At 52.4% G+C, this 23648-nt stretch overlaps 11 protein-coding genes across 11 annotated transcripts; 10 read left to right on the top strand and 1 right to left on the bottom strand.

Moving 5' to 3' along the window:
* Positions 1-746: 746 nt before the first annotated feature.
* Positions 747-1900, top strand: Z520_04841 (uncharacterized protein; the record flags this gene model as incomplete). The annotated part of the gene is made up of 2 exons (XM_016775345.1): positions 747-1175; positions 1238-1900. The coding sequence occupies 2 exons, from the start codon at positions 747-749 to the stop codon at positions 1898-1900; spliced, it is 1092 nt and encodes a 363-aa protein (XP_016633388.1).
* Positions 1901-2314: 414 nt separating this feature from the next.
* On the top strand, positions 2315-3807 carry Z520_04840 (uncharacterized protein; the record flags this gene model as incomplete). The annotated part of the gene is made up of 7 exons (XM_016775344.1): positions 2315-2570; positions 2644-2696; positions 2751-2976; positions 3030-3215; positions 3278-3298; positions 3352-3503; positions 3559-3807. 7 exons carry the CDS (start codon positions 2315-2317, stop codon positions 3805-3807), a joined length of 1143 nt encoding a protein of 380 aa, XP_016633387.1.
* Positions 3808-4345: 538 nt separating this feature from the next.
* Z520_04839 (uncharacterized protein) lies at positions 4346-6097 on the top strand (the record flags this gene model as incomplete). The annotated part of the gene is made up of 4 exons (XM_016775343.1): positions 4346-4760; positions 4855-5141; positions 5209-5324; positions 5401-6097. The coding sequence occupies 4 exons, from the start codon at positions 4346-4348 to the stop codon at positions 6095-6097; spliced, it is 1515 nt and encodes a 504-aa protein (XP_016633386.1).
* Positions 6098-6132: 35 nt separating this feature from the next.
* Z520_04838 (uncharacterized protein) lies at positions 6133-7248 on the bottom strand (the record flags this gene model as incomplete). The annotated part of the gene is made up of 1 exon (XM_016775342.1): positions 6133-7248. One exon carries the CDS (start codon positions 7246-7248, stop codon positions 6133-6135), a length of 1116 nt encoding a protein of 371 aa, XP_016633385.1.
* A 910-nt stretch (positions 7249-8158) lies between these two features.
* Positions 8159-9911, top strand: Z520_04837 (uncharacterized protein; the record flags this gene model as incomplete). Its single annotated transcript, XM_016775341.1, has 4 exons — positions 8159-8407; positions 8471-9296; positions 9369-9727; positions 9783-9911. 4 exons carry the CDS (start codon positions 8159-8161, stop codon positions 9909-9911), a joined length of 1563 nt encoding a protein of 520 aa, XP_016633384.1.
* Positions 9912-10604: 693 nt separating this feature from the next.
* Z520_04836 (uncharacterized protein) lies at positions 10605-11711 on the top strand (the record flags this gene model as incomplete). Its single annotated transcript, XM_016775340.1, has 1 exon — positions 10605-11711. One exon carries the CDS (start codon positions 10605-10607, stop codon positions 11709-11711), a length of 1107 nt encoding a protein of 368 aa, XP_016633383.1.
* Positions 11712-12265: 554 nt separating this feature from the next.
* Positions 12266-14206, top strand: Z520_04835 (uncharacterized protein; the record flags this gene model as incomplete). The annotated part of the gene is made up of 1 exon (XM_016775339.1): positions 12266-14206. The coding sequence occupies one exon, from the start codon at positions 12266-12268 to the stop codon at positions 14204-14206; it is 1941 nt and encodes a 646-aa protein (XP_016633382.1).
* Positions 14207-14804: 598 nt separating this feature from the next.
* Positions 14805-16365, top strand: Z520_04834 (uncharacterized protein; the record flags this gene model as incomplete). Its single annotated transcript, XM_016775338.1, has 6 exons — positions 14805-14972; positions 15026-15282; positions 15334-15695; positions 15755-16008; positions 16059-16152; positions 16208-16365. 6 exons carry the CDS (start codon positions 14805-14807, stop codon positions 16363-16365), a joined length of 1293 nt encoding a protein of 430 aa, XP_016633381.1.
* A 1216-nt stretch (positions 16366-17581) lies between these two features.
* Positions 17582-18544, top strand: Z520_04833 (uncharacterized protein; the record flags this gene model as incomplete). The annotated part of the gene is made up of 1 exon (XM_016775337.1): positions 17582-18544. One exon carries the CDS (start codon positions 17582-17584, stop codon positions 18542-18544), a length of 963 nt encoding a protein of 320 aa, XP_016633380.1.
* Positions 18545-19010: 466 nt separating this feature from the next.
* Positions 19011-20878, top strand: Z520_04832 (uncharacterized protein; the record flags this gene model as incomplete). The annotated part of the gene is made up of 2 exons (XM_016775336.1): positions 19011-19062; positions 19131-20878. 2 exons carry the CDS (start codon positions 19011-19013, stop codon positions 20876-20878), a joined length of 1800 nt encoding a protein of 599 aa, XP_016633379.1.
* A 606-nt stretch (positions 20879-21484) lies between these two features.
* Positions 21485-22544, top strand: Z520_04831 (uncharacterized protein; the record flags this gene model as incomplete). The annotated part of the gene is made up of 3 exons (XM_016775335.1): positions 21485-21638; positions 21734-22104; positions 22158-22544. The coding sequence occupies 3 exons, from the start codon at positions 21485-21487 to the stop codon at positions 22542-22544; spliced, it is 912 nt and encodes a 303-aa protein (XP_016633378.1).
* Positions 22545-23648: the final 1104 nt, after the last annotated feature.

Raw genomic sequence — 23648 nt, 5'->3', positions numbered from 1 at the left:
CGTCCGCAGCCTACGATGAGTCCTGACCCTTTTGGCACCACTCCTATGATTTTTGATGCAAACACCGACACAGTATGTCAACACATTCCAAGGGGATCGACAGGGTTGAGTACTGCCTGCTTTTCCTTGTGTACCTCTCTGTAGAAACGTTCGGAGCAAGACGAAGCGAAAGACATCTGCAATGCAATAACACTATTTTTTGCCAATGCAATTCGCCCGTGGCTGATGGGGTTAGGGGCCGCCCGTCACTTCGCAATTGTCCACCTGGCGCAGTTCCAAGGCTGAACACGTTGATGCACTGCGCAGGCTCGCGTTTCAATAACCTCGAAGACCGTTCTAGCCACTATCCTTGTCGACCAGACCAATCATCCATGATTTCGATAAGCATCTTACCTACGCAAGCGACTGCCGTGACTGCAAGCGCCAAAAGTGAGCATGAAAAAGATAGGGCGAAATGCCGTTGCTCTTCATACTTTTCGGGGCCAGAATAATGGCCTTCAGCGTATCTATTGACTCAAGACAGCTAGTAAATCAGAGCTACATGCTGATTGGGTCATCGACACGCCTACAATCACGCTCGAGACAGATCGCTCCCACAGATCTCGCTCTGGTAGAAGCATGCAGAAGGTCTCGATTAGATCATCGCATCAGGCACGCGTCGACTTTGGAACTTCGAACCTCGAGTCGTTCCTATCGGTCGCAGCAGGAGGCCGTCATCCCATTCTCTACTCACACTGGGAACAAAAATGGCGTTTGCGACTGTCGATTTTATCAAGAAAATCCCCAAAGTCGAATTGCATTTACATATCGAAGGGACCCTGACACCTCAGCTACGGTTTAAATTGGCCCAAAAGCACCAGATTCCGCAAAAATGGGCCACTGCTACGGAAGCGGTTGAAGATTACCGTGCCAGCTTTGATAAAATGCTTCGCAAACAGAAGGAGGGAGGAAGCTTGACGTTCTTCGATCTTTACTATGGTGCCATGGAAGTCCTTAGGACGGAAGAAGACTATTATGAACTGGCGATGGGCTATTTCGCCAAGGCGGTTGAGATGAATGTGCGGTATTCAGAGATGTTCTTTGACCCTCAAGCTCACACTCGAAGGGGGCTTGATCTCGATACCGTCATGAAAGGATTGCGAAGAGCTCAGCTTGACGCGCAAGAGAAGCTAGGTGTGAGTCCTTTTCCTTCGACAAGTTCATTAATGGAAATGCGCGAGGCTGACACAGAAGAAAGTTTCATTGCAACTGGATCATGTGCTTTCTGCGCGACGAATCGCCCGAATCCGCCATGGAGACATACGAGGCAGCCTTGAAATATCGAGACATGATCCACGGAATTGGATTGGACTCATTGGAAGATGGCAGGCCACCGTCACTCTTCAATGACGTGTACAAACGGGCAAAGGCTGACGGCTTCCATCTGACTGCACATTGCGACGTCGACGCTCGAGACACCCACAAGCACATCCACTATTGCCTGACAGAGCTTGCAGGAGATGGCATCCGCCGAATCGACCACGGACTCAACGCGGTCGAGCAGCCCGAACTACTGGAAATGCTCAAAACTACGAACACAGGGTTGACTTGTTGTCTGTGGGGTGCCTATGGCTATCTCTTCCAAGCCGACGGAGAACAGAGGCTTTTCAGAGACATGCTGCGGCGGTTGTTCGACTATGGCATTCTCGTCACCATCAATAGTGACGACCCCGCCTGCCATGGGATGAACTACGTCGAGGATAACCTGATCTTGGTCGCGGACAAGTGTGGATTTACAGCTGCGGATATCGTCAAGTTGCAACAGAATGCCGTCCAGATCAGTTGGGCCCCGGAGGGTCTCAAGGAATCTATACTGAAGGAAATCCAAGTAGTCGCGGCACAAGCTATGCAGGCGGCGTAGCAATATCGAGGAACTGTCATCACGGTTGGTCTGGAATACTTTGCCTCCGTGCCGATATACTCGATATTTCCCAATGTGGCTTGTCTTTGCGTCTTGCTTGCCCGAGATCTTGCAATGAATGGCTCTTTGAGAGGAGCGACAGTGCTTCGGGGAAACCCGACGCCTTATCTGTATGACTTTCCCCGACGCAGTGACTGAAGTATCAGCCTATTGCGGCAGTGAGGGGCAGACCTACTCAGTACCCCGATAAAGGCTGCGAGCATCTGTGAACAATTTTTGTTACACCTGTGAATATGGATTCATGACTGACAATCTAAGGCGATCAGTACAGGTATATCTCGCCTCATGCGACGAAATACTTGAGCCAGTGCTCCAAGATCAACATCAGACGAACTCTCAAACGGAATTGACAAGATGTATGGGCAAACTACTCTCCCTGACGTGCCCGGCTACGTCTATTTCAAGTCTGGCGACCGGGTTCAGTGTCGCAAGATCTTGACGGGTGATGAGGCGAAGCCAACATTCAACGAAATCCCGTCTATCGATGCTTCTCACATCTTCTCAGAGGACTTTCAAGAACGTAAGGAGCTCGCGGAACAGATTGGCAATGCCGCTCGAGATGTGGGCTTCTTCTATCTGATCAACCCGCCGGTCTCTGGGGCAAAGATGGGTACGTGCGGGATATGATTGTCCCGCCGCCGTGGCGTTGTTGCAATATTCATGGACTGATCTGGTTCCTGTAGATGCTGCCTTTGCCGCGCTGGCCAAGTTCTTTGCCCTCCCGGAGGATGTCAAGGTGAGCCAATCTCCCTCAGCGCGACTTGGACTCGATTGATATTTGTCCATGCAGATGAAGTACCATGTCAACAATAGTCCGGCAGTCAAGGGTTTTATTCCTGTCGACCCTGCCGACAAGAGAGCAGGTTTTGGCTCAGCTCGAGAGGCATTTTCCATGGGTATCGACTACACGGACCCCGAGCAGCATGCCATCAAAGTCGCTTCGCCCGGCACCGTCCCTCTCAATCAATGGCCCGACGAGGACCTTCCTGAGTTCCGTCGAGCGATCTACGCCTACTGTATGGATTCTGCAATCAATTCACCCTGGAAGAGAGCTGACGACTTTTGACAGTCACAGAAGTCTATGTTTTAGCAGAGAAACTGGTACAGATATTCTCGCTCGCTCTCGGACTCGAGGAGACAGCATTAGACCAATTCTTCAAATTGCCTTTTGCCGACATCACCATCAATCACTATCCACCTCAGGCCGGCGACGACCAGTACAAACAGGTCCTGTATCCTCACGCTGATTATGGTGGTGAGTATCTGCTTCCCTGCCAGTGTGTCGGAAACGCAGACGAGCTGACTGTGTTTTGGCAGCTTTTACACTATTGGCTCAGAGTATGTCCAGTTGTGCCATGAAGGAATCTTCATATACTAATGTATTATCCCAGAGGAAGTCAGCGGGCTGGAAGTGTTGAACGCCAACGCAATCTGGATAAAGGCACCTGTCGTAGAACACGCCTTCGTCGTCAACACAGGGAGCTACTTTGAGTTGATATCAGGCGGCCGGTGGAAGTCGACCATCCATCGTGTCTGCGCAAGAGTAAGGAGACTCTCTCACATGCTCCCGGAGACTGTGCTCGACTGACATATCCCAGGCCAACACCGACCGAACCTCGCTTCCATTCTTCTTCTCACCAGGTCCTACTACCACCATATATCCCATGGTCCCTCTTGAAGATGATGACCTCAAAGGTCGACGTAGAGAAATTGGCAGAGAGCACGTGCGAGGCATGATGGCTGATCGACCGAATCATCCTTTTGTGAAGAAGCTCAGGGCGCTTGGGTTGGGTCCGGAAGATTATACCTACGACATGATTTCGCAACCCATAGCGCGATGCATTTAGAGCGTGGCAATATACCTATCAGGACTGCATAGAAGGAGAGAATGGATTTTAGTTGTGGATCAGCCATCAACAGAGAGCTTCCTTCCCATGTGCAGATGTTCTCGTTTGTTCTGCACATGATCCTCGAGAAGCGAACTTGTAAGTCTATCGGGTCGAGATCCTCGGCTTTCCATTGAGAAAGGTTCCCTCTAGGCCCAAAGAGGCTGCAATGTGCGTCGAGGAGACTTCATTGGAGAAGACTGGCCACAAGACAGTTCTGATAAGCCCCGAACAAGCCTATCAAGGCTAAGAAGCAAGATCCTCTTAGAAACAGTTAAGTGCAAACAGATATCCAGCTCGTGGGGCTGGCATATCAATCCTGTTCCTAGACCACGCTGGCGACTGAAACACCTTCCATTTTCATTGTCTGGTCTCGCGCTCCTGTCTTTTGTCGGCTGCATTTCCGTACTAGACATCATATCTCGGCGTATCCTCACGGCGTATCTTCACGGCGCATGCTCACAGCGTATCCTCACGGCGTATCCTCATCGGCTTGCTGATGCAGCCGGCCACCACCACCCGCCACGCCACGCATCCGACAGCTTGTCGTACATGCCGGCGCCGCGGCCGCAAGTGCGACAAGACCCTGCCATTATGCCAGAGCTGTAAGGACAGATCCGTTGTTTGTGAGGGTTACGTGACCCGGTGGACGGGTGTCGCGGCGCGCGGCAAACTACGTGGGAAGACGATTCCGATCCTCGTGGATGAAGAGTGTGGTGAAGGCAAACGTCTTGTGAAGAAGCAAAGTGCTGTTTCCACCACTAAATGGCAGACTCCGCCGCCGCCGCGGAAGCTTCCACTACGGTCTCAGCAGCAGCGGCAATCCCAAGAAATATCCAAGAGTTCACATAGCTCGTCAATTGAATGGGACCTCCCAGGGACTTCAGACGACCTGGATACTTTTATTGATTATTGTGAGTCCAGATTGCTAACCACATATGCTCGTCTACGCAAGGGAGCGGAACACCAGTGTACCCCAGTCTGCTGACAGGCTCTCTGGGTCAACAGTTACATACGAGCTCAGCGGGATTCCCTACCTAGGGTCAGAACCAGAGCAGAGCCCATACCTGCTGTATGTCCGCCCCCTAACGAATCATGTGCCGCCACTTCGATATGTCGTGGCAGCATCAGCGGCGTCCCATCTGGCAATACGCTTTCAAAATGATTCGCTGAAAGCCAGGAGCCGCCAGTGGCAGCTCAAGGCGATGGAGCTCATGCGTCAGAGGCTCGCGTCGAGAGCGTTGACGGCGGATTTTGGGACAGTGCTGAGCATTCTCATGATGGCTCAAATGGATGTACGTGTCATTTTCCGTGGACCTGCCTTTGGGGACCTTCGAGGTGGCTGATCAACGGTGGACTTAGATGTGCACAGGGGACTGCGCCGAGTTCGACACGCATATTCCCGCTGCAAGAGCCTTTGTCGACGAGCATGGCTCGAACCTACCAGACCGAGGCTACTGTGAACAGCGACTCGCATGGTAAGAAAGCCCGCTAGCCCTGCCTCCCTCCCTCCCTCCCTCCCTCTACGCAACCTCAGTCCTAAACTCCATCCAGGCTCGACATCATGCGCTCCACAACCTCGGACCGTTTCCTGACATTCACGTCCCCCGACCTCAAAAAGGTCTTCAGCCGCTACCGATCCGCCGCGGGCCACGTGCGCGAATGGGGCAACGAAGCCTTCGCCTGCCCGATCGACCTGCTCGAATACATCGTCGACGTCACGGTACTCTACAAGATCCAGCCTCGCGGCCAGCTCTTCTCCCCGTCCACCATCGAGAAAGCATCGCTTTTCTTGGAGCGCGTTTGCGCCTGGACGCCCCCGTCGGGCTATTACTCCGAGCAGATGGGACATGTTGTAAAGGCGTGGCATGCTGGTGTGCAGTTGTATGTTATTCGGCTGTTCCAGCTTCATCATCATCACCACCACCGCTGTGGGGAAGGCGACGATGACGCTACGGTGCGCACTGCGGAACTTGTTGAGACGGTGCTTGCGCAGGCCAAGGCTGTGAAAAGGCCTAGTGCGTGGAGCCATGCGTCCGTGTGGCCGCTGTTTCAGGCAGGACTATGGCTTGAAGGGGCGGAGTCCTTCGAGCAACGGCAGTGGTTGATGGACTTTCTCCAGATGATGACGCGCACTTCGGGATGCAGACAGCTGGATGTCGCGGCCTCGACGTTAAAGACCATATGGAAGAGCGGCGAGTATTACGACTCCATCACTGCGGGGAACTTAACGGGCGCTCTGATTCTGTAAGACGGGGACAAGTTAAAGGCGACGCTTTGCCTTGTTTATTTTCTATACTTCTCCCACACCTGGTCAATCTCTTCCAAAATGGCTTTCTTTACTTCCATCGTGCTCCAACACATGTCCACTGCATTTTTGCATACCACAACCATATCCTCGTCACTCAGGCCGCACTTATGCTTTGCGAGCAGCATATTGTTGACCTGCCAGTTGTCGTCCATATATGCCGGATCATCGCTACCAATCGAGAACTTGACGCCCTCCTTGTACAGCATCGCGATCTTGGAGTACACGGCCTCGACAGGATAATGGCGTAGATACGCACACGGACAGAGTGTCAAGCCCAAGCCGCGCTCTTTGATTATCTCAATCAGAGCCGGGTCGTCGGCGGCGTCGAAGCCGTGGTCAATTCGGTCTGCTCCATATCCGCCCATTTGGCAGGCAGTTTCGCGGATGTGTTGGTAGATGTCTTCTTTGGCGCCGCTGTCACAGTGGGCGGTGAGCTTGAAATAGCCATCGGCACGGGCTCGCGACCAGACGTTTTCGAACAGTAACGGCGGCAGCTTGTACGAGACCGAGTCTAGACCCAGCGCGATGATCATGTCGCGGTAGTTCAGCGCTGCTTCGTAGTGTTCCATGGCTGACTCCGGGGACTCGTCGCGGAGGATACACATAATCCACGCGGACATGACACCCAGCTCTTTCTCTGCCTTTTTACTGGCCTCCTTGAACCCACTCATAAACGTCTCCCACGAAACCCCTCGCTGCGTATGGCCCTGTGGGTCAAAGAATACTTCGACATAACGCACGTTCATGGCCGCGGCCCTCTCGAAATAATTCATCGCCAGATCGAAATAGTCCTGTTTCGTCAACAGCACCTTGAACCCCTCGTAGTAGGACTCGAAGAAGGTGAATGTTTCGTAGTTAGCGGCCAGCTGGTCCACATTTTCGTAAGGCTGGTTGGTACGCGGGTTGATAAGCGTCAGGTTGTTGCGCTGGGCGATTCTCCATCGCAAATCCGCGACCAGTGTTCCCTCGATGTGTAGATGTAGTTCTACTTTAGGAAGTGCAAGCATGAACGGGTAATCGTCTCCTGCGGCCAGTTCTGCACGGAGTGCTTTGCGCTCATCTAGCGGCATGAAGTCTTCGTAAGAGGCCATCGCGATGGTGAGACCTTGTGAAGAGGATCCGGAAGACGTGAAAGAGCCGTCCACTCGTGCAATCCTCTTCTAAGAACCGGATAGGGAAATTCGGATTCTCAGTTGAAGTCCATATAGATCTTGTGGTGGATGTTAACTGCCACTTCGAAAACCCTTGCAAGCTTCTTCACCGAGACCAGAGAGATGATCCTGCCTGGCAGTGATGGGAACGAACTGTGGAAGCACAAAGTAGAGCCTTGGGAGATGTCCGTGGAAAGACAAAGTGAATAATCAACCCCGGTCGCCCACTTACGATTTGAAGTACAGCAGGCCTGCCAAGAAGCACGAGATACCAACTTCTGCGCGACGGCATCCACCGTTGAGATCTCAGCAATGGTGCAATCTATTTTCAGCTGTTGTCGGACTTGCACATCCAGAGTTGTTCTTCCGAGATGTAAGGCGCGTTGGAAGCGTCTGATAGCAAGCAGTGACAATCATTGACAGCCTTGCGAGAGTCGACGCAGATAGAAGCCTAATCTGGTATAGCCAATATCAGAGAATATCAGATAAGTTGCCGTTGGCGGAGGTTGGCGAGGTTGGCCCAGAGCATCTGTCTCCCATTAAACTTCCGAACCGATGTCTTGGGTCAATGGGGAGGGTAGATAATTGTTCTTTCAGCCGCTGGAGCTCACCGATGCTGTGACCCGCTGAGTGTATGCCAATGTGTATGGATGGCTCCTTTATCGGTACCTTGGCTCTGAAGCCCATAAATATGGGGAATGGTGCCCTTGTCGGGACAGCGTAGGTGTGTTAAAAGATTGAATGTTTTTTTCTTCTCTCTTCCAAAGTGCTGTGGTAGAGGCTCAAGTTGGGCCCGTGTGATATCTCCGGTGAATTTTGTTTCTTTCACTTGTCAGATAAGACGTCCATCATGGAGAAATCCGAAGTCAAGGTGGAGGCGACGAATCCTCCTCCTTCCCTCGAAAATGGCGTTATTGACGACCAGAACAACACACACCTCGGTCATGGTGAGGTTGAGGTTATCAAGATCCGAGAAGGGAACACGGTGCTGCGAAAACTTCGTGAAGTCGAGCTCTGGCTGGATCGCAAGCTCAAGATCGAGGGTATGGGCGCTGAACGTATTCCCGAGAGTGAGCGACGTCCTCCTCATGTGCTGAATGTGAGTTTTCCCTAACCTTTTAGCCTTCCCTGTTTTCTAAAGTCAACGTTAACGCCAGAGTAGATGATGATCTTTTGGTTCTCCTTGCTCATGTCGCCCGGCTACATCAGTCTTGGAATGCTGGGGCCCGTCTTTGGCTTGTCGGTTAGTAAGTCCATTGGACTTACGGTCGTTTCAGCCGCCACAGGCTCCATTGTGCCTGCATTTACAGCTACTTTATGTCCCGCCCTGGGACTGCGACAGATCGCCACTTCCCGCTTTGCATTCGGTATTTGGGGATCCAAGCTCTGCGGCTTCCTCAACATCGCAGTCAACATCGGGTTCGGCACCATCAACTGCATTGTCGCGGGACAGTTATTGGCAGCTGTCAGCGACGACTCCATCAGCGACGTCGCAGGCATCATCATCGTAGTGATCATCTCGTATGTCGTCTCTTTCTTCGGCTTTCGAATCATCCACTGGTACGAGTCGGTTGCCTGGGTGTTGATTTTCATTCTTCTACTCTGTGATTACGGCTTGTCGGCCAGATACTATGACCCACATCCAGGTCGGTCCTACGTCTCCGGCCTCGACGAAACCGGCTCAGCTCTGTCGTACTTTGCTATTATCTTCGGTGGATCAGCGGCGTGGTGCTCCATGTCTGGCGATTACTACGTCCACTATCCGACTAATACCAATAAGTGGATGCTGTTCTCTTTGACCTGGACTGGGCTGGCAATTCCTACAATCTTCGTGACTGTCCTAGGCAATCTGCTAGGTGGAGTCGTCATGAGCAACGAAGACATGGGAAATGTGTACGATACTGGTGGCTTTGGTGCGTTAATTGTTGCGACCCTACGGCCATCGGGGTTTGCAAAGTTCGTCGGTGTTATGTACACATTATCATTCAGTAAGTCCGCATCAGTTCCATATGATATTCTGCTTCCTACAAAGTATTATTACTGACACGTACACGTCGTAGTTGGAAACGAAGTCGCGATCCTCTACTCTTCCTCGTTATCGATCCAGCTCTGGGGCCGACATTTCCTCGCAGTTCCTCGTATCGTCTGGAACACCCTACTTGCGGCAATCAGTCTTGGGTTGGCGTGGGGCGGTCGACACATCCTTGAATCTATCATCAGCAACTCGCTCAGCCTTATTGGATACTGGACGATCTGTTTCGGCGTCATCCTTGCAATAGAGGTCTTCTACTTCCGCCCGAAGATTGGCTACGACGTTGAGGGTTGGCAAGACAAGGATCGTATGCCCGTGGGCCTGGCAGGAGTTCTTACCCTCTTAGCTGGCATGGGCATTGCTTTTGTCGGCATGGCTCAAACTTGGGTATGTTTACCATTCTCAACACCGAATCCTGAGCGTTTACTGATCGCTACTCCAGTACGTTGGTCCTGCCGCCAAACCAATCGGCACATATGGTGGAGATGTGGGCAACTATTGCGTGCTCGTGCTTGTGACCATGCTCTATCCCGTGCTCCGATCCATGGAGTTGAAGAAATTCGGACGTTGATTCATCTCGTGGATTTTGTAATTACACTTTGGGCCCAGCGATTGAATGGTGTTCGATACCGAAACATCATCACATTCAAGTTTACACCAAAGATCTACATCGAGCTCGGGCTCAGGCTCGGAGGCAGGCTGAATAGACGGATGTTGTAGATCTGATCATGTACTAGCGGCTCGAAACCACAAAGGCTTGGGTCAATCGTAACGCCGTCTTATGCCCAAAGTGACTTTGACTTCAACCATCATTTTGCCTACGCTGTTGATTCATTCAAGGGAGACGAGGTTCAGCCTGAAGTCTTTTTATACCTTGGTCTTAAGAAATGGAGGGTACCCCATAGAATAATAGGTAGCATTTGGAGGGTTCAAGGTTTCATGCGGCGCGAAACAGGTGAAAGCTCGCCCCGGCTAATACACGCCCACCCTCGGCTCCCACAAGACACGGCGAGAGGCGCAATCAAATCAACCCTTGGCGCAGCCTCGCGGACCCAGCTCGCCAGGTAAACATTGCACATCATTGTTCAATGAGCACCCACCCACTACCGCACCACTCTGGTTTACGTATTTTTGCTTCGATAACCTCATCCCAACTATCCTTGCATACACCCTACAGCAAGACCCGTCGAGGCATGGCAGACGGCGAAGAGTTCATCGATTCTGGTTGACGTAGCGGCGGTCTGTGCGCGGCTCCTGTGCCAACATGCCACGCGCTCCTCGAAGAGCAGCCCACCAGGCCCGGGACAATGAGGTCTCAACGACGCCAACGCGCAACACCTTGACTGCCGAAATCCCACCCTTTATGCTCGAGACTCCTCCTCATGCTCCTTTCCTCACTACTCCTTTGCCGCCGTCGAACAATCCAGGCAATTCCATTGTCCCAGGAACCAATGCCCCACGTCGTCAACACGCTCGGAATGAACCAACACCGACTGCCCATGGAAATGGTCATACCCAGAATGAGGCCTCTGAAGAGACACAGGCGTCGCAGAATGCTCTAGGCTCAACAGCTTCAGAAGGTGGCCACGCAGATGAGCAGTCATTACTTGAATCTGTCCACCATGATATTGAAGATGCCAAACATCTCAAGGGCTTGCGAGACATCTCATCGTTGGCAACCTGGACCTTGTCCTCCACAAAGCCCGGCTGTGGGCTGCCGCAACTGCGAAGCCCAAGTCCTACTCTATTTTGGCAGAGTGACGGGCCGCAGCCTCACACTCTGACATTACATTTCTTCAAGCTTGTCGCCATTGTCAAAATGAGAATTTATCTGGACTTTGAGCTCGACGAGTCGTACACACCTACGAAAATGAAGTTTTATGCGGGTATGTCAGAAGGCAGTCTGGTTGAGTTTGGCACGTGGGAAGTCAACGACACGATCGATCCGGAGACGGGTGAGGCGCACAGCAGTATCGAGGGTTTACGGGGTTGGGTCGACATCCCGCTGAAGGGTGTGGGCGGAAGGGAGCCACGCTACCATGGAAACTCGGATATGGGAGCCAGCCAAGGGGAGCCCACTCTTTACCCTCTTCACTCAGACCTCCGGCAGCAATCGGGAGGGGACGTGCTGAAGGCGATGGTGGTACAGATTCGTATTTGTGAGAACCACCAAAATGGCAAGGACACCCATGTTCGGGGATTTCAGGTATTTGGTCGAGACTACAGCCACCACGCAGAGGTGAAGAGCCACGTGAGGAAGGGCAAAGGGAGTAAACAGAAACAGACGCTGGAGGGTGATGACGATGCCGACGCCGACAGGGTTGTTGGGCTTCAAACGGCGGACTGGATGGGCGATCCAGAGATCCGATAGGCGCTGCATGACTTTGATGACTGCCACGACATGAACATAAACAATTGAACGCATCAACGGGCACACTGGGATGAAATGCCGAGTCACTGTTATAATCCTCAGGAGTTGTTTTGAAAGGTATTCTGCAGGATTGTACTGGAATGGACCTCAATGGGCACTATTCACACAAGGCACACCGCACACCTGCGCCTGCGCCTGCGAGCTTCACTCCTACACTCTTAACACACAGCTGCCGCACCACCTGTTCCTTTTTCTTCTCTACCACCGCTCAGATTGCAATTCTCACCCTCTGCCGGAACAATCACCTAAATAGCATGCAAAATGGTCAACCTACGTGCATCAATTCCACTGGTTCTTTGTCTCGGCATCTGTTTACCATTCTGGTTCCTTGTAGATAAGATTCCCCAGGGTAAGGATCACTTGAACCAGTTCCGTTTTGCAACAATGCTAATGTGATTATCTTAGATTCATGGGTCCATGATCGGTGTGACAATCTCCCTGCCCAAGCTCGAGCTCCATCAGTGACAGGTCGAGTTGTGACACCCTCGAGCTGCATGCTGCATCCCTACGGCTCGACCAAGATCCAGTCTTGCCTCTCCAACCAAAGCCTCATATTCTTCGGTGGCACAAAAGCTCGCCAAATCTTCTGGACTGTCGCAGAAAAGTTGGACCTCCAGGGAGCTCAAATTGCTAGCCAGAAGCCAGAAACCAACATCACAGGTGCTACGATATTCAACTCGAAGGGCGCGGGAATCATTCATGTCTGGGATCCTGCATTCAACTCTACCCGCCATGCCCTCGTAGGCATCAGGCCAATAGAAAAGAATTACACTCCTGCAGGTTACCCGTGGATGATCGACGATACTCACTTCTTTTTCAATGAGGATGGTATCCACCTCACCAACGAGGCTGCGCCTCTCCATGCGGATGCCGTGCTGAATTACTTCTGCAACAAGCTTGTCGACGTGCCATCAAAAAGTTCTCAAGCTTACTGTTGCGCCCCATATGTCGGTCCAAATGGTGTGCAGAAGATGCTGTTGTTAATGAGTTCGTGTGCGATCGTCTATCACCTCTTATCGTTCTTCGCCTGCAGCAAGCGTATCTTCAATCATGAAAGAGGCTGGCTCTCTTTCCCGGAAACAGCCAGAGTCGCTGGTGCAGTGGCTACAATCTCGCTTGCCGTACTGTACTGCTACATGGCCGATCGTACTGCCTTGTTCGAAAAAGCTACGAAAGCGGCTGAGCTGGGCACATTCTTGTGTATGACTGGCATCGCCCTGCTCGCAGGCCTAGCCACCTTCAAGCAAAATCGGGTCCAGCATGAGACCACCAATGGAAACATGACCGCACTACCAGAATACCGTCAAGTGCTTTCCAGGCAGCAGACGGAGGAGTGGAAAGGCTGGATGCAGATCATCATCCTCTTGTACCACTACCTTGGCTTGTCAAAAGTCCTCTGGGTCTATCAGTTTGTCCGGCTGTTGGTCTCTTCGTACCTCTTCATGACTGGATTCGGCCACACCACCTACTTCATCACCACGAATGACTTCTCATTCCGCAGAGTAGCGACTGTTTTGCTGAGGACTAATTTACTCAATATCATTCTCGCTTTCGTGATGGGGACTCGGTACGATCTGTACTATTTCCCAATGCTGACCAGCTTGTGGTTTCTCATTGTGTGGGCAACAGTTCCTAGAAATGCAGCACCTGGCGTGGACATGTATCGGTTTGTCCGCCGGACCGCCATATCCTTTACGTTGGTCAGACTTACCCTAGGAGCTAGTGATATCATTGAACCGTTCTTCGCCGTTCTCGGTGATGCAGGCTTAGGCCTTCCTGGAATCGACGGGCGGGAGCTATTCTTCAGATTCGGCCTCGATGCATACATTGCCTTCATTGGCATGATCACGGCAGTTCTTTATGCAAAGTACGACACTTGCTATGGCCTCCAGTGCCATAAAATTGCGGCAGTGGCTATCCCCTGGTTTCAGCCGACTTCGAGATTGACAACATGGGGCGCCACGGTCGTCGTTTTGGCATACTCGATATTCTGCGGCTGTTTCACAGACAAGTTTCGGTACAATGAATGGCATCCTCTTCTTTCGCCCTTGCCTGTGCTGGCTTTCATTGCCCTCAGGAATTCGACCCGAAAATTGTCGGCCTCTCACAGTCGACTCTTTGCATGGTTTGGCCGATGCTCTCTGGAGACCTTTGTCTTTCAATATCACATATTGCTTGCTGCCGACTCTCGCGGCGTGCTGCGCCCGAGACTAGCCTGCAAACTCCTCGGTCGCCAGGGCTGCCGAGGCGTGTTTGATATTTTGGAGACCGCAATCGTGGTTGCTGCGTTTCTCTGGACGAGCGCTGCTACGACAAACGCCCTGTCGATAATCACCAAGAGTCTTGCAGGCCTCGGACCTAAGGCGCTGTTCGTATTTGTCGGCGTATGGATACTAAACTTGGCGTGGATACCAGCGGCCGCTACAACCGCGTAATATGTACTGAGAGAGGGGGGTTTCCGTCGCATCCATCCTCTACCTCGTACCTGGTTAGTCTCTTGGTTAATTCCGCCCAGAGGTCCACTTCAGCAGAATCAGAAGCCTTCTCCAACCTTGATACTCCACACTCTCGGCTCGTTTTCTCGATGTGACCTGGCGGCGGAGAAGAACGCCTTGGAAGTCAAGATTCCATGGTAGCGTGGTGGATGGCTGAGTACCTTGTGAGTCAAATGATTGAAAAGGATGCAATTATGTATATGGCTAAACTGAGATCCCATCTCATATGGTCAAGAATTTACGGGCGCGTTGTACGTCAGATAGCGTACATGCTGACCTCACACCTTTGCAGTGCCAACGCCACTCCATTTATCCCCCGGTTGTTACTACGGCAAATGTGTGCCGTGCGGTCTTCGGAGGCGATGTCGGTTATGTGGATTCTGGACCTGCCTCCACATCTTACTGCTTTTTAGACCCTTCAGTCCCAATTGAACGACTCTTTTGTTCCTCCCCAGGAAATTGCTTACAGGCATATCTGGTTACTTGTTTTGCTTGCCTTGCCAATTTATCAATGAGATTCAACTTCAATCGAGGTATAATGGGCGAGGACAAGCAAGTAGGAGACGGCGAAGAGGTTGCTGTTGCAGTTCCTCTTCAGCCGGGGCAGCCTGTTGCAGCTTTCGATGCATCTATTGAACCGCCTTACGGGTGGGTCGTCTGCGTCGCAATGCATTTAATCAATGGCTTCACATGGGGAATTATTGCGGTATGGTTACCAGATCCAAAGATGTCTGTAGGGAGTGCTAACCGTTTGAGTAGTCATATGGCGTTTATCTATCGTACTACATTGATCATGACATATTCCCTGGGACCTCTGACTTAGACTATACTTTCATTGGCGGCGTGGAATTCGCCTGTGCCATGCTATGCGGACCTATCGTCAACTTGTTTATCCGGAGACTTGGGACGCATATACCTATGTACTGCGGCTGCATCATGTTTGCGGGCGGCTTTGTGGCTGCCTCGTTTGCGACTGAATTCTGGCATCTTGTATTGACGCAGGGTATCCTTGTCGGGTATGTGACTGAAGCTTTGAACCGATCATGCGTCAGACTAATCTTCGGTAGGCTGGGAACAGGCTTTGCGTGGTTGCCAGCTACACCCATCCTTCCCCAATGGTTCAATAGAAACAGGAGTCTGGCACAAGGCATCGCAGCAGCAGGAAGCGGTGTCGGTGGAGTTATATTCTCTGCCGCGACGACACCTATGATCCAGAATATCTCACTTGCTTGGTCACTCCGGATTACTGGCATCCTCGCATTTGTGGTACTGTTTACGGCGTGTTCGTTGATCCGCGACCGAAATAAGGCAATCCGCCCAAGCTTCAAACCTATAGACACGGATCTCTTGAAAAGATATCGTGTCTGGTTACTTATCTTTTACACATTCTTCTCGATTCTCGGCTATATCGTGACGACCTATTCTCTAGGTAAACCATCGTCTCATCTCGTCTCATTTGTCTCAGCGTTTGACTTATCTCTCTCCCAGGTGCCTTCGCGACATCACTCGGATTGACTCAGGACCAAGGCGGCGACGTAATCACCATCATGAATGTCGGGACTGCCATTGGGCGGCCTTTCGTCGGCGTGCTTAGCGATCGATTCGGCAGGATGACAGTCGCATGCATCTTGACAGCGTCAAACACTCTGCTAATATATGCGATCTGGATTCCCACCAACTCTTATGGCCTGCTCATATTCTTTGCTCTTGTCGTGGGCGCCACGAGTGGGATCTACTGGGGTGTACGAATGCAACCACATTCATGTTGCGAACCATGCTAACCTATCCTTAGACCATTGCACCCCTGTGTGCCGAGGTTGTCGAACTGAAAGAACTTCCATCAGCACTCAGCCTAATGTGGGTGACTGTGTCTATGCCTTCTTTATGTGAGTACTTAAAGTGGCCATCGTCTGACGAAGTGGGAGCTCATTCTGGGTGTAGTCTCAGAAGCAATTGCGTTAGAGATTCGCCGACCTCATTCGTCTCGGCCTTATTTATGGCCTGAAATCTATGCTGGCTTGGCCTTCCTGATCGCTAGTCTCTTCATGTTTGAACTCCGCCGGCAAAAATGGGGTTTCAGCAGGGAAAGGCATAGGTGAAAGCCCTCGTCACAGGAAGTTGAAGGGGGACAGGGCCTTTCACACAGTCTGGGACATCGCCCCGTCACCGGTATGATGAAAACCATCGTAACAGTGCGTGGTGAAACAAATATCGCGGATCCACTGCACGTCCTCGATGGCAACCAAAAGGCCAAACACAAGTCCTTGGTAATGGCCCCATCGATCTCTTCGCTCCGTTCCGGAGACAAATGTGCCTTCCAAAACGGATCGCACGCTCCAAGAGTGGCCTCGCCGATACACGCTTCCTGTATCGGGTTGACCTGCAGGACGATGTAGGGTTGATGGCGACTCCAGAGGCCGAATAAACACCCCACAGGATCCAACACTGACACGCACAAAAGACCGGCTTCTGGTTGACACCTGCACTCTCCCCCGGAATCACCGCGACGGTTTGTTCCAGAGAAAGCGTGTTGGAGACAAGAGGCGGCTTTGCAACGGATCTACTGGGGCGGGAGCCTCGTTTCGACGAGTTGAGCTCCAGTGCAACCTGCAATACCACGCTTGATCTCAACGTCAAAAGCCCATTGACGCCCAAGGCTCCAATAACTTCTCGGGGAGTGTATTGAGATAACCAGGTCTCGGAGCTTGACTCTTCAAACGCGGCACTTCATGTGCTACTTGGTACAGTCCCCTGTGGTGAGGGTGTCTGAAAATGCATCATGTACCCTTCAAGATGCTGCTGAGTGGCGCCTCACTTCCTCGAATGGTCTGGGCCGGCGGTTCCTGCGCCAAACCCGCTGAGATGATAACACCATTCTCCTGGAGCAGGCCATGTCTATAGGTACATATTGCTGTTGGTTTGAAAGCAGAACTTGGTAGTTGTTGGATGCAGGTTGTACCTCGTATATCCACCGAGCCTACTGCCTACTAGCGAGCCAGGTACCCAAAATATCTGCGGATAAGATCCAATTGCGGGGAGGGTCAAGATCCTAACACAATCCGATTACAAGGACTTACCAGGTAATTAGCTTGGGGCACATGCCTCGGTACGTATCATCCGGCAAGGAATGTTCTACCCACTAGTCCCATCTCATCCAGAGCCGAAACATTTTGCGTAGGTGGTAGCGATCATTCTTGTTGTAACTCGTACTCGGTACATATCTTGTTCTTGTTGGCCTCTGGTTTGTTTGTCTGCCACCTAATACTTGACCATCAGATATGTCCCGATAGCGACGGTAGCTTGCAAGACCAAACTATGCCCGTCACCGAGATCTATATCCTCCGGCATGGCCACCGGCTCGCCTGGTCCCTAAACCCTAGGACGGGCAAGTACACTTCGAATCACCCTTTCCCGACTCGCCTACCAGCAGATCCTCCGCTGGCATCGCATGGCGTGCGTCAGGCGCAAGAGACCGCGGCACATTTCAGCGAAGCGTTCGCCGATCTGATCAAGCAGGACCGGTTGAGAGTGTATTCCAGCCTGTTCTACCGATGTCTCGAGACTCTCAATCCGGTGATGGAGGCTATCCTCGAACAAGTGCCCGCGGCCGATGTCAAAAGACGGAGAAACCTACAAGTTCGCGGCGAGAGGGGTTTAGGTGAATGGTTCGGCCGGGCCTGGTTTACCCAGCCTCGCCCCGCGGATCCTGAGCGACTGAAGAATGACTTCTTTCCCTGGCTGGACGAGTCCTATGCCTCCCGTGTCATTCCTCCGGAGAACGGGGAGCGGATTCACGACCTGCACGACCGCGTGGCGCGCGCGTTGGCACGCGTCATTCAGGATGTCGACGAGGAGTACTCGCAAGCCGGGAGAGGTGACGAGGAAGTAACCATCTTGATCTGTGGACACGCCGCGCCCATTATTGCGAGCGGGAGGGCATTGACGGGCGAGGTGCCCGAGGATTGGGATGAGGAGGATTTTCGGTGTTTTACGTGCGGAATCAGCAAATTCGTGCGACGGAAACTGCCTCCTCCCTCTAGCGCTCAGAAGGAGGCCGGGGAAGATTACTGCTACCATGACGAAGACTGGAGGACCAATGGCACGGGCGTCGCTGGGGGTTGGGATTGCATTTGGAATAGCAGTTGCCATCACTTGAGTCAGGGCGAGGAGAGGGGTTGGCATTTCCACGGGGACGAGAGTTTTGATTCTTATGAGAATCTAGAGGGCACAGGGATCAAGACTTCGGATGGAGGTATCCATGGTCAGTCCAAGTTATAGATACCATGGCACTGGAGACGCCCGAGGGCGGAGATGCTTGTCCGTGGTGGTGTTCTTCGTTTGAGGATTTGCATTGAGGAAAGGATACGAGAAATGTGGTGGCGTATAGATAGGTAGAGATAGAACATAGAGAGCCCGAATTCGATTGAGCGCCGAGTTCAAGCATGTCGTGTTGTCACCATCTCCTTCTGTCTACGGTGTGAGGTAGTGCTCGGTTTGGCGGACAAAGCGCCAACTCGCCTCCGCAAAAGCAACGAAAAAGCTGGAAACCTTCGCTCCACTGTGGCCCCTGCAAATCGCCATTTCATCATCGCAACTGTTCCAGAGGATTTTCAGCTCTTCTTCCTCTCTCCTCTCCGCCATCAGCTGCTCGCCCAGCCCGACCACTTTGCGATTCTCCTCGTTCGATAATGGTTGTCGTCTGTCGATAGGACTATGGCGGCTGTGAAGGGCCCTGTCCTTAGCCATGTCCTCGCCTGGCAGCAGAACGTTGCGCCATTCTACCGATTGCTATTATGGTAGTCTATGCCCTTTCTTTCTCTCAACGTTGATGAGATTGTGTCCTGACCCCTGCTAGACCTTTTAGCAACCTTCATCCGACAGACTCGGCCGCAAACGCGAACGAGATTGCGAGACGTCGAGCAACAGCGTCGAATTTTCCACGACTACTTCGTCACCCATCTCCCTTCTTCCTCTCTTCATCCCGACTCCCGCTCCCTGACCGGTCTTGCCCACAAGTTCCCACGGCAAGCTTCCACCCCGCATACCCCCGACGGCAAATCTGCTCCAGCTACCCATCCCTCGATTTCTCGAGACACCACTGTGGTGCGCATTCCCCTTAAGAGCGCGAAACATCATTATGGCGCATCTGTGTCGAGAGGTAGCAGGCCCTACAATGAAGATTCTCACCAAGCAGGTGTCATCGAGCTTCCTGCATTTGCCAAAAAGGCGCCGCTGTCCCTGACCTTGAGCAAAACCCCCGGAGAGGGCACTTCTGCAGAGGGCGCGTCGGGAGATCCTCAGGTCTTCTATTTTGGCGTCTTTGACGGACATGGAGGAGCAGAGTGCAGCGACTTTCTCCGCGAGTCGCTTCATGATTACATCGAGAAATCGGCCAAGTCGTTCGAGCTGAGATCGAGCTTGAAGAAGCACGATAAAGAGGAATGCGGAGATGCGCCAATAGTTGGGGGACTTGACGGAGACGAAACCCAACAAAAAGAAGGCAGACAGGCACTGGACAATCTCGAGGTTAGCCAGGACGACTCCAAGCCGCAGAAGAACGTCGAGCTGGAGGGTGGGAAGAACAAGCCATACCCCGGCGATCCTCCTCTGATCCAAAGCGCCAACAAAAGGAACATTCGACAGTTGGAGAAGGAGCTCACAAGAAATTGGAAAGAACTTGTGGGTGGCTACTTTCGCCGTTTTAAGCCTTCCTACTTTTCGATCTACAGCGGGTATCAAAAGTTGGGTGAGGAGTCGGATCCCATGAGACAAGCGGGTGAAGACATCAAATGTGGTGTCGGCATTGAGGAGGTCATGACTTACGCCTTTCTCAAAGCAGACTACGATTTTGTGGCTGCTCAAGCAGCGAAGAACTCTGAAAGTGCGGATAACACAAGAGCTGAAAGACCACTGAACGAAGGGGACATTCTCGGCGAACCTAGTAGGGTTGCGGCACACATTGGCGGACGCAACAGATTCAGAGGTGGAAGCACTTGCAGTGTGGCCATGGTCTCGACGCCGTCGCCCACGCCGTTTTGGAATCCTGCGACCACATCTACAATGCTCGTGGCTCATGTCGGGGACACAAGGATTCTCCTCTGCTCTACAGTGACAGGGCAAGCGATTCCATTGACCACGAACCATCATCCTTCTTCACCAGTCGAGAGCAACAGACTTAGAAGGTATGCAGCGTCCTTTGTGACTGACTCGTTTGGCGAAGAACGGATCTCAGGTCTGGCCAACACTCGGGCATTTGGGGACATCGCTTCGAAAAGAATCGGCGTCAGTGCAGAACCCGAGATCAAGAGGGTGGAGCTGGGGCCGGCCGAGTATTCGTTCATGGTCTTGATGTCGGACGGTGTGTCAGGCACGCTGGAAGACCAAGAAGTGGTGGACATTGTCAAAGAAGCCAAAACGCCCGAGCAGGCGGCGCGAGACGTGGTCAATTTCGCAACAGAGGTATCTACCGAGGGCGACAATGCCACTTGCTTGGTGGTGAGGATGGGAGGATGGGAGCGACGACAAGAAGGCGGCAACGGAAGCCTGGCCACCAAAGAGGTGCGAGATTTCAAGCGACAGCAGGCATCTAATCCGAGAAGTCGACAGCAATAGACCATTCCATCTAGTGTAAATATATTCTATACATCCTCGAACCTACGAGCATCAGCAGATCTTGTGCGTATCACCAGTCATGGTTACTAACTTGCGGCAGAAGGAAGAAAGTCGGCGCAGGCACTGATTCGTCCGAATGGCCTTTGCTCCATCCGCGGTTCCGGAAGAGACCCTGACATGATCCCAAATGCAGGTTCAAGAGGGAGATAAATTATTATTCAGATCCCGACTACGCCCTGGTTCGCCCTCCGAGTTGTTGCCTTTGTAATCTGTCCTCTGTTCATTGATACCTGCTAGGTACCCATTATCTCCTTCAACCTGTGCGCCGAATGAGCGAGGAGCGTTAGCCCAGAGTCGACCAGCAAGAACGCGACTTAATCGTCCATCCCGCGCCCGCCCGCTGCAAAAGCAACAGAATCCGCGGGTCTCCAGTCGATAGAGGCCTCCTTATCAGACTGGCTTGTCCCAAACCGCTCCTCTCCTCCCTCCTGACCTGATCGAGCAGTTGTCCACGAGACTCGACGTCCTTCATCCCTTGCTCCAGCCCTTCCTTATCTTAATTCAGTCCCCGAAACGCAGAATCGTCTACTGCACACCCGACTTATCATGGGACAAAAGGACGCAGTCAAGGGAGTCAACGGCCACATCGGCGGTGCCAATGGGCACGCAAAAGCAAACGGCACCGTTCCAACGAGAACGAAAGCAGAAGAGGACATTTACGAGGAAGAGAACATCTTCCTCTTCATCCCTAACATCATCGGTATGGAACTGCACCGCCCGTTGACGTCTGAACGGAACAAGTCTTCCTGCACCTTGTAGCAAATGAGATCTAACCACACCTGCTGCTTGTTACAGGATATGCCCGAATCATCCTCGCCGTCGCATCCCTATACTACATGCCCTTGCACCCTCGGACGTGCTCTGGCCTATACAGTTTCTCGTGCATTCTCGACGCCGCCGACGGTCTTGCTGCGCGCCGATATAACCAGTCCACAACCTTTGGCGCAGTGCTGGATATGGTGACCGACCGCTGCACAACCTCTTGCCTGCTTGTTTTCCTCGCCTCGGCGTTCCCCAGATGGTCGATTGTATTCCAGGGACTGATCAGTCTCGATTTGGCGAGCCACTACGTCCACATGTATGCGACTTTGACCATGGGTGGTCAGAGCCACAAGAAGGTTGACTCGAGTCGGAGCTGGATTTTGCATTTGTATTACACGAATAAGGTGCGTATAATCCTTTCCGCTCCGCATCAAGGCAACTAATGGCGGTGTTATAGGTCGTGCTGTTCATGTTCTGCGCCCTGAACGAACTCTTCTTCATTGCGCTCTACCTCCTCTCCTTCTCCTCGCCTCTCCTGTCCCCATCACTTCTCGTCACTAGCGAGGCCGGCATGTCATCCACCCAGCCCGGGTCACCTGCACACCCCAAGCCCAGCGCCATCTTTGTCAACCCCTGGAGCGCAGGGGCAATGGAAATGGCCCGCGCAAACAAGATGGATAGCACTATCCCTTGGATCTTGGCAGGAATCAGTTTCCCCGTCATGTTTGGCAAACAGGTTATCAACGTCATTCAGCTGGTCAAGGCCTGCAAGTGGTTGGGCGAAGGAGATGTGGCCGCGAGGAGGAAGGCAGGGATCACAAAGATGAAGAAGAAGAAGGTGTAGGAGGCGGTCCGGACACATCTTGCAGAGCAGAACTTTGCTGCGATCTATATCCGCGTGGCTGCGCACGTCGGATCCGCCGCATGGATTGCATGTGGGACATCGGAAATGACGGCCACCGCGACTGATGGGTCAAGATTACATACCTCAAGCGAACCAAATACCGACGAACACCTATCCGAGTGCCTGAGCAGGTGCAATACCGCCCTCAAAGCACGATAATTGCAGCTGTCACTCGGCTTGAGCACAGGAAAGGTGGTCGGGAGTACCAGGAAGTCGAACGCTCCAGGAGTGGGAGGTGAGAAAGCAAGGTGGGGTTTCAACTTCAGCGACATGGGTTCATTTCAGCAAGGCGGGCGGTCTATATCGGCGACTCATGCGGCCTTGGATAGTGGTCGATCGATCACAATCCGAGAGTCAGCAACTGCGATGGGATTAGGGATAGGGCGCGACGGGGATGGGTGACTAGACATTGATCGCCATCTTCGCAGGGGCTTTGTTCTGGGGTTTGATCTGGAATGGCACAATGGCCAAGAAGGGAAGTTTGAGTCCCAGGATCAGGGTCGAAATGCACATGTCAGAGATGCAGGTGATGTATTGTTGCATCGATGTCATTAGTATTATTACATATGGTAGCTACCACGTATCGGGCCGAAGGCTTTAAATATAATAGTAAATCTCGTATACTGTCAACTGATTTGTATATACACTGAGCACGCTATTTTCATCATTCACATATTCGACTCCTGTACTCATTTATTTACTTGGTGCCACGAGGTCCCAACGGCCATGCATTGGCGCCCTGCACGGGAATCTGTACCTACCTACCTTAGGTATGTCCGTAACCCTCGTGGCTGGCTGGGCTGGGCTGGGCGGGAGCATGCCCTACTACCTAGGTACCTAGCGAGCCTAGGTACCTATGGTGCCTACCTACTTAGGTAGTAATGTCCACTGTCAAACGCACGATCTGATCCACATTTGGATCTCCACCTGGCAAGAGGAGGCACAGATGGCTACTAATGATCGCCCCCCGCACCGGTGGCACTCGCATACATACCGTACCGAAACTGCATTCCAGGGGTTTCGACATTTCCGGATTTGGATGTA

Source organism: Fonsecaea multimorphosa (genome assembly GCF_000836435.1).
Source record: "Fonsecaea multimorphosa CBS 102226 unplaced genomic scaffold supercont1.8, whole genome shotgun sequence".
NCBI lineage: Eukaryota > Fungi > Ascomycota > Eurotiomycetes > Chaetothyriales > Herpotrichiellaceae > Fonsecaea > Fonsecaea multimorphosa.
The sequence above is the reverse complement of the archived record's forward strand: the minus strand, read 5'-3'. Positions and strand labels throughout refer to the sequence as shown.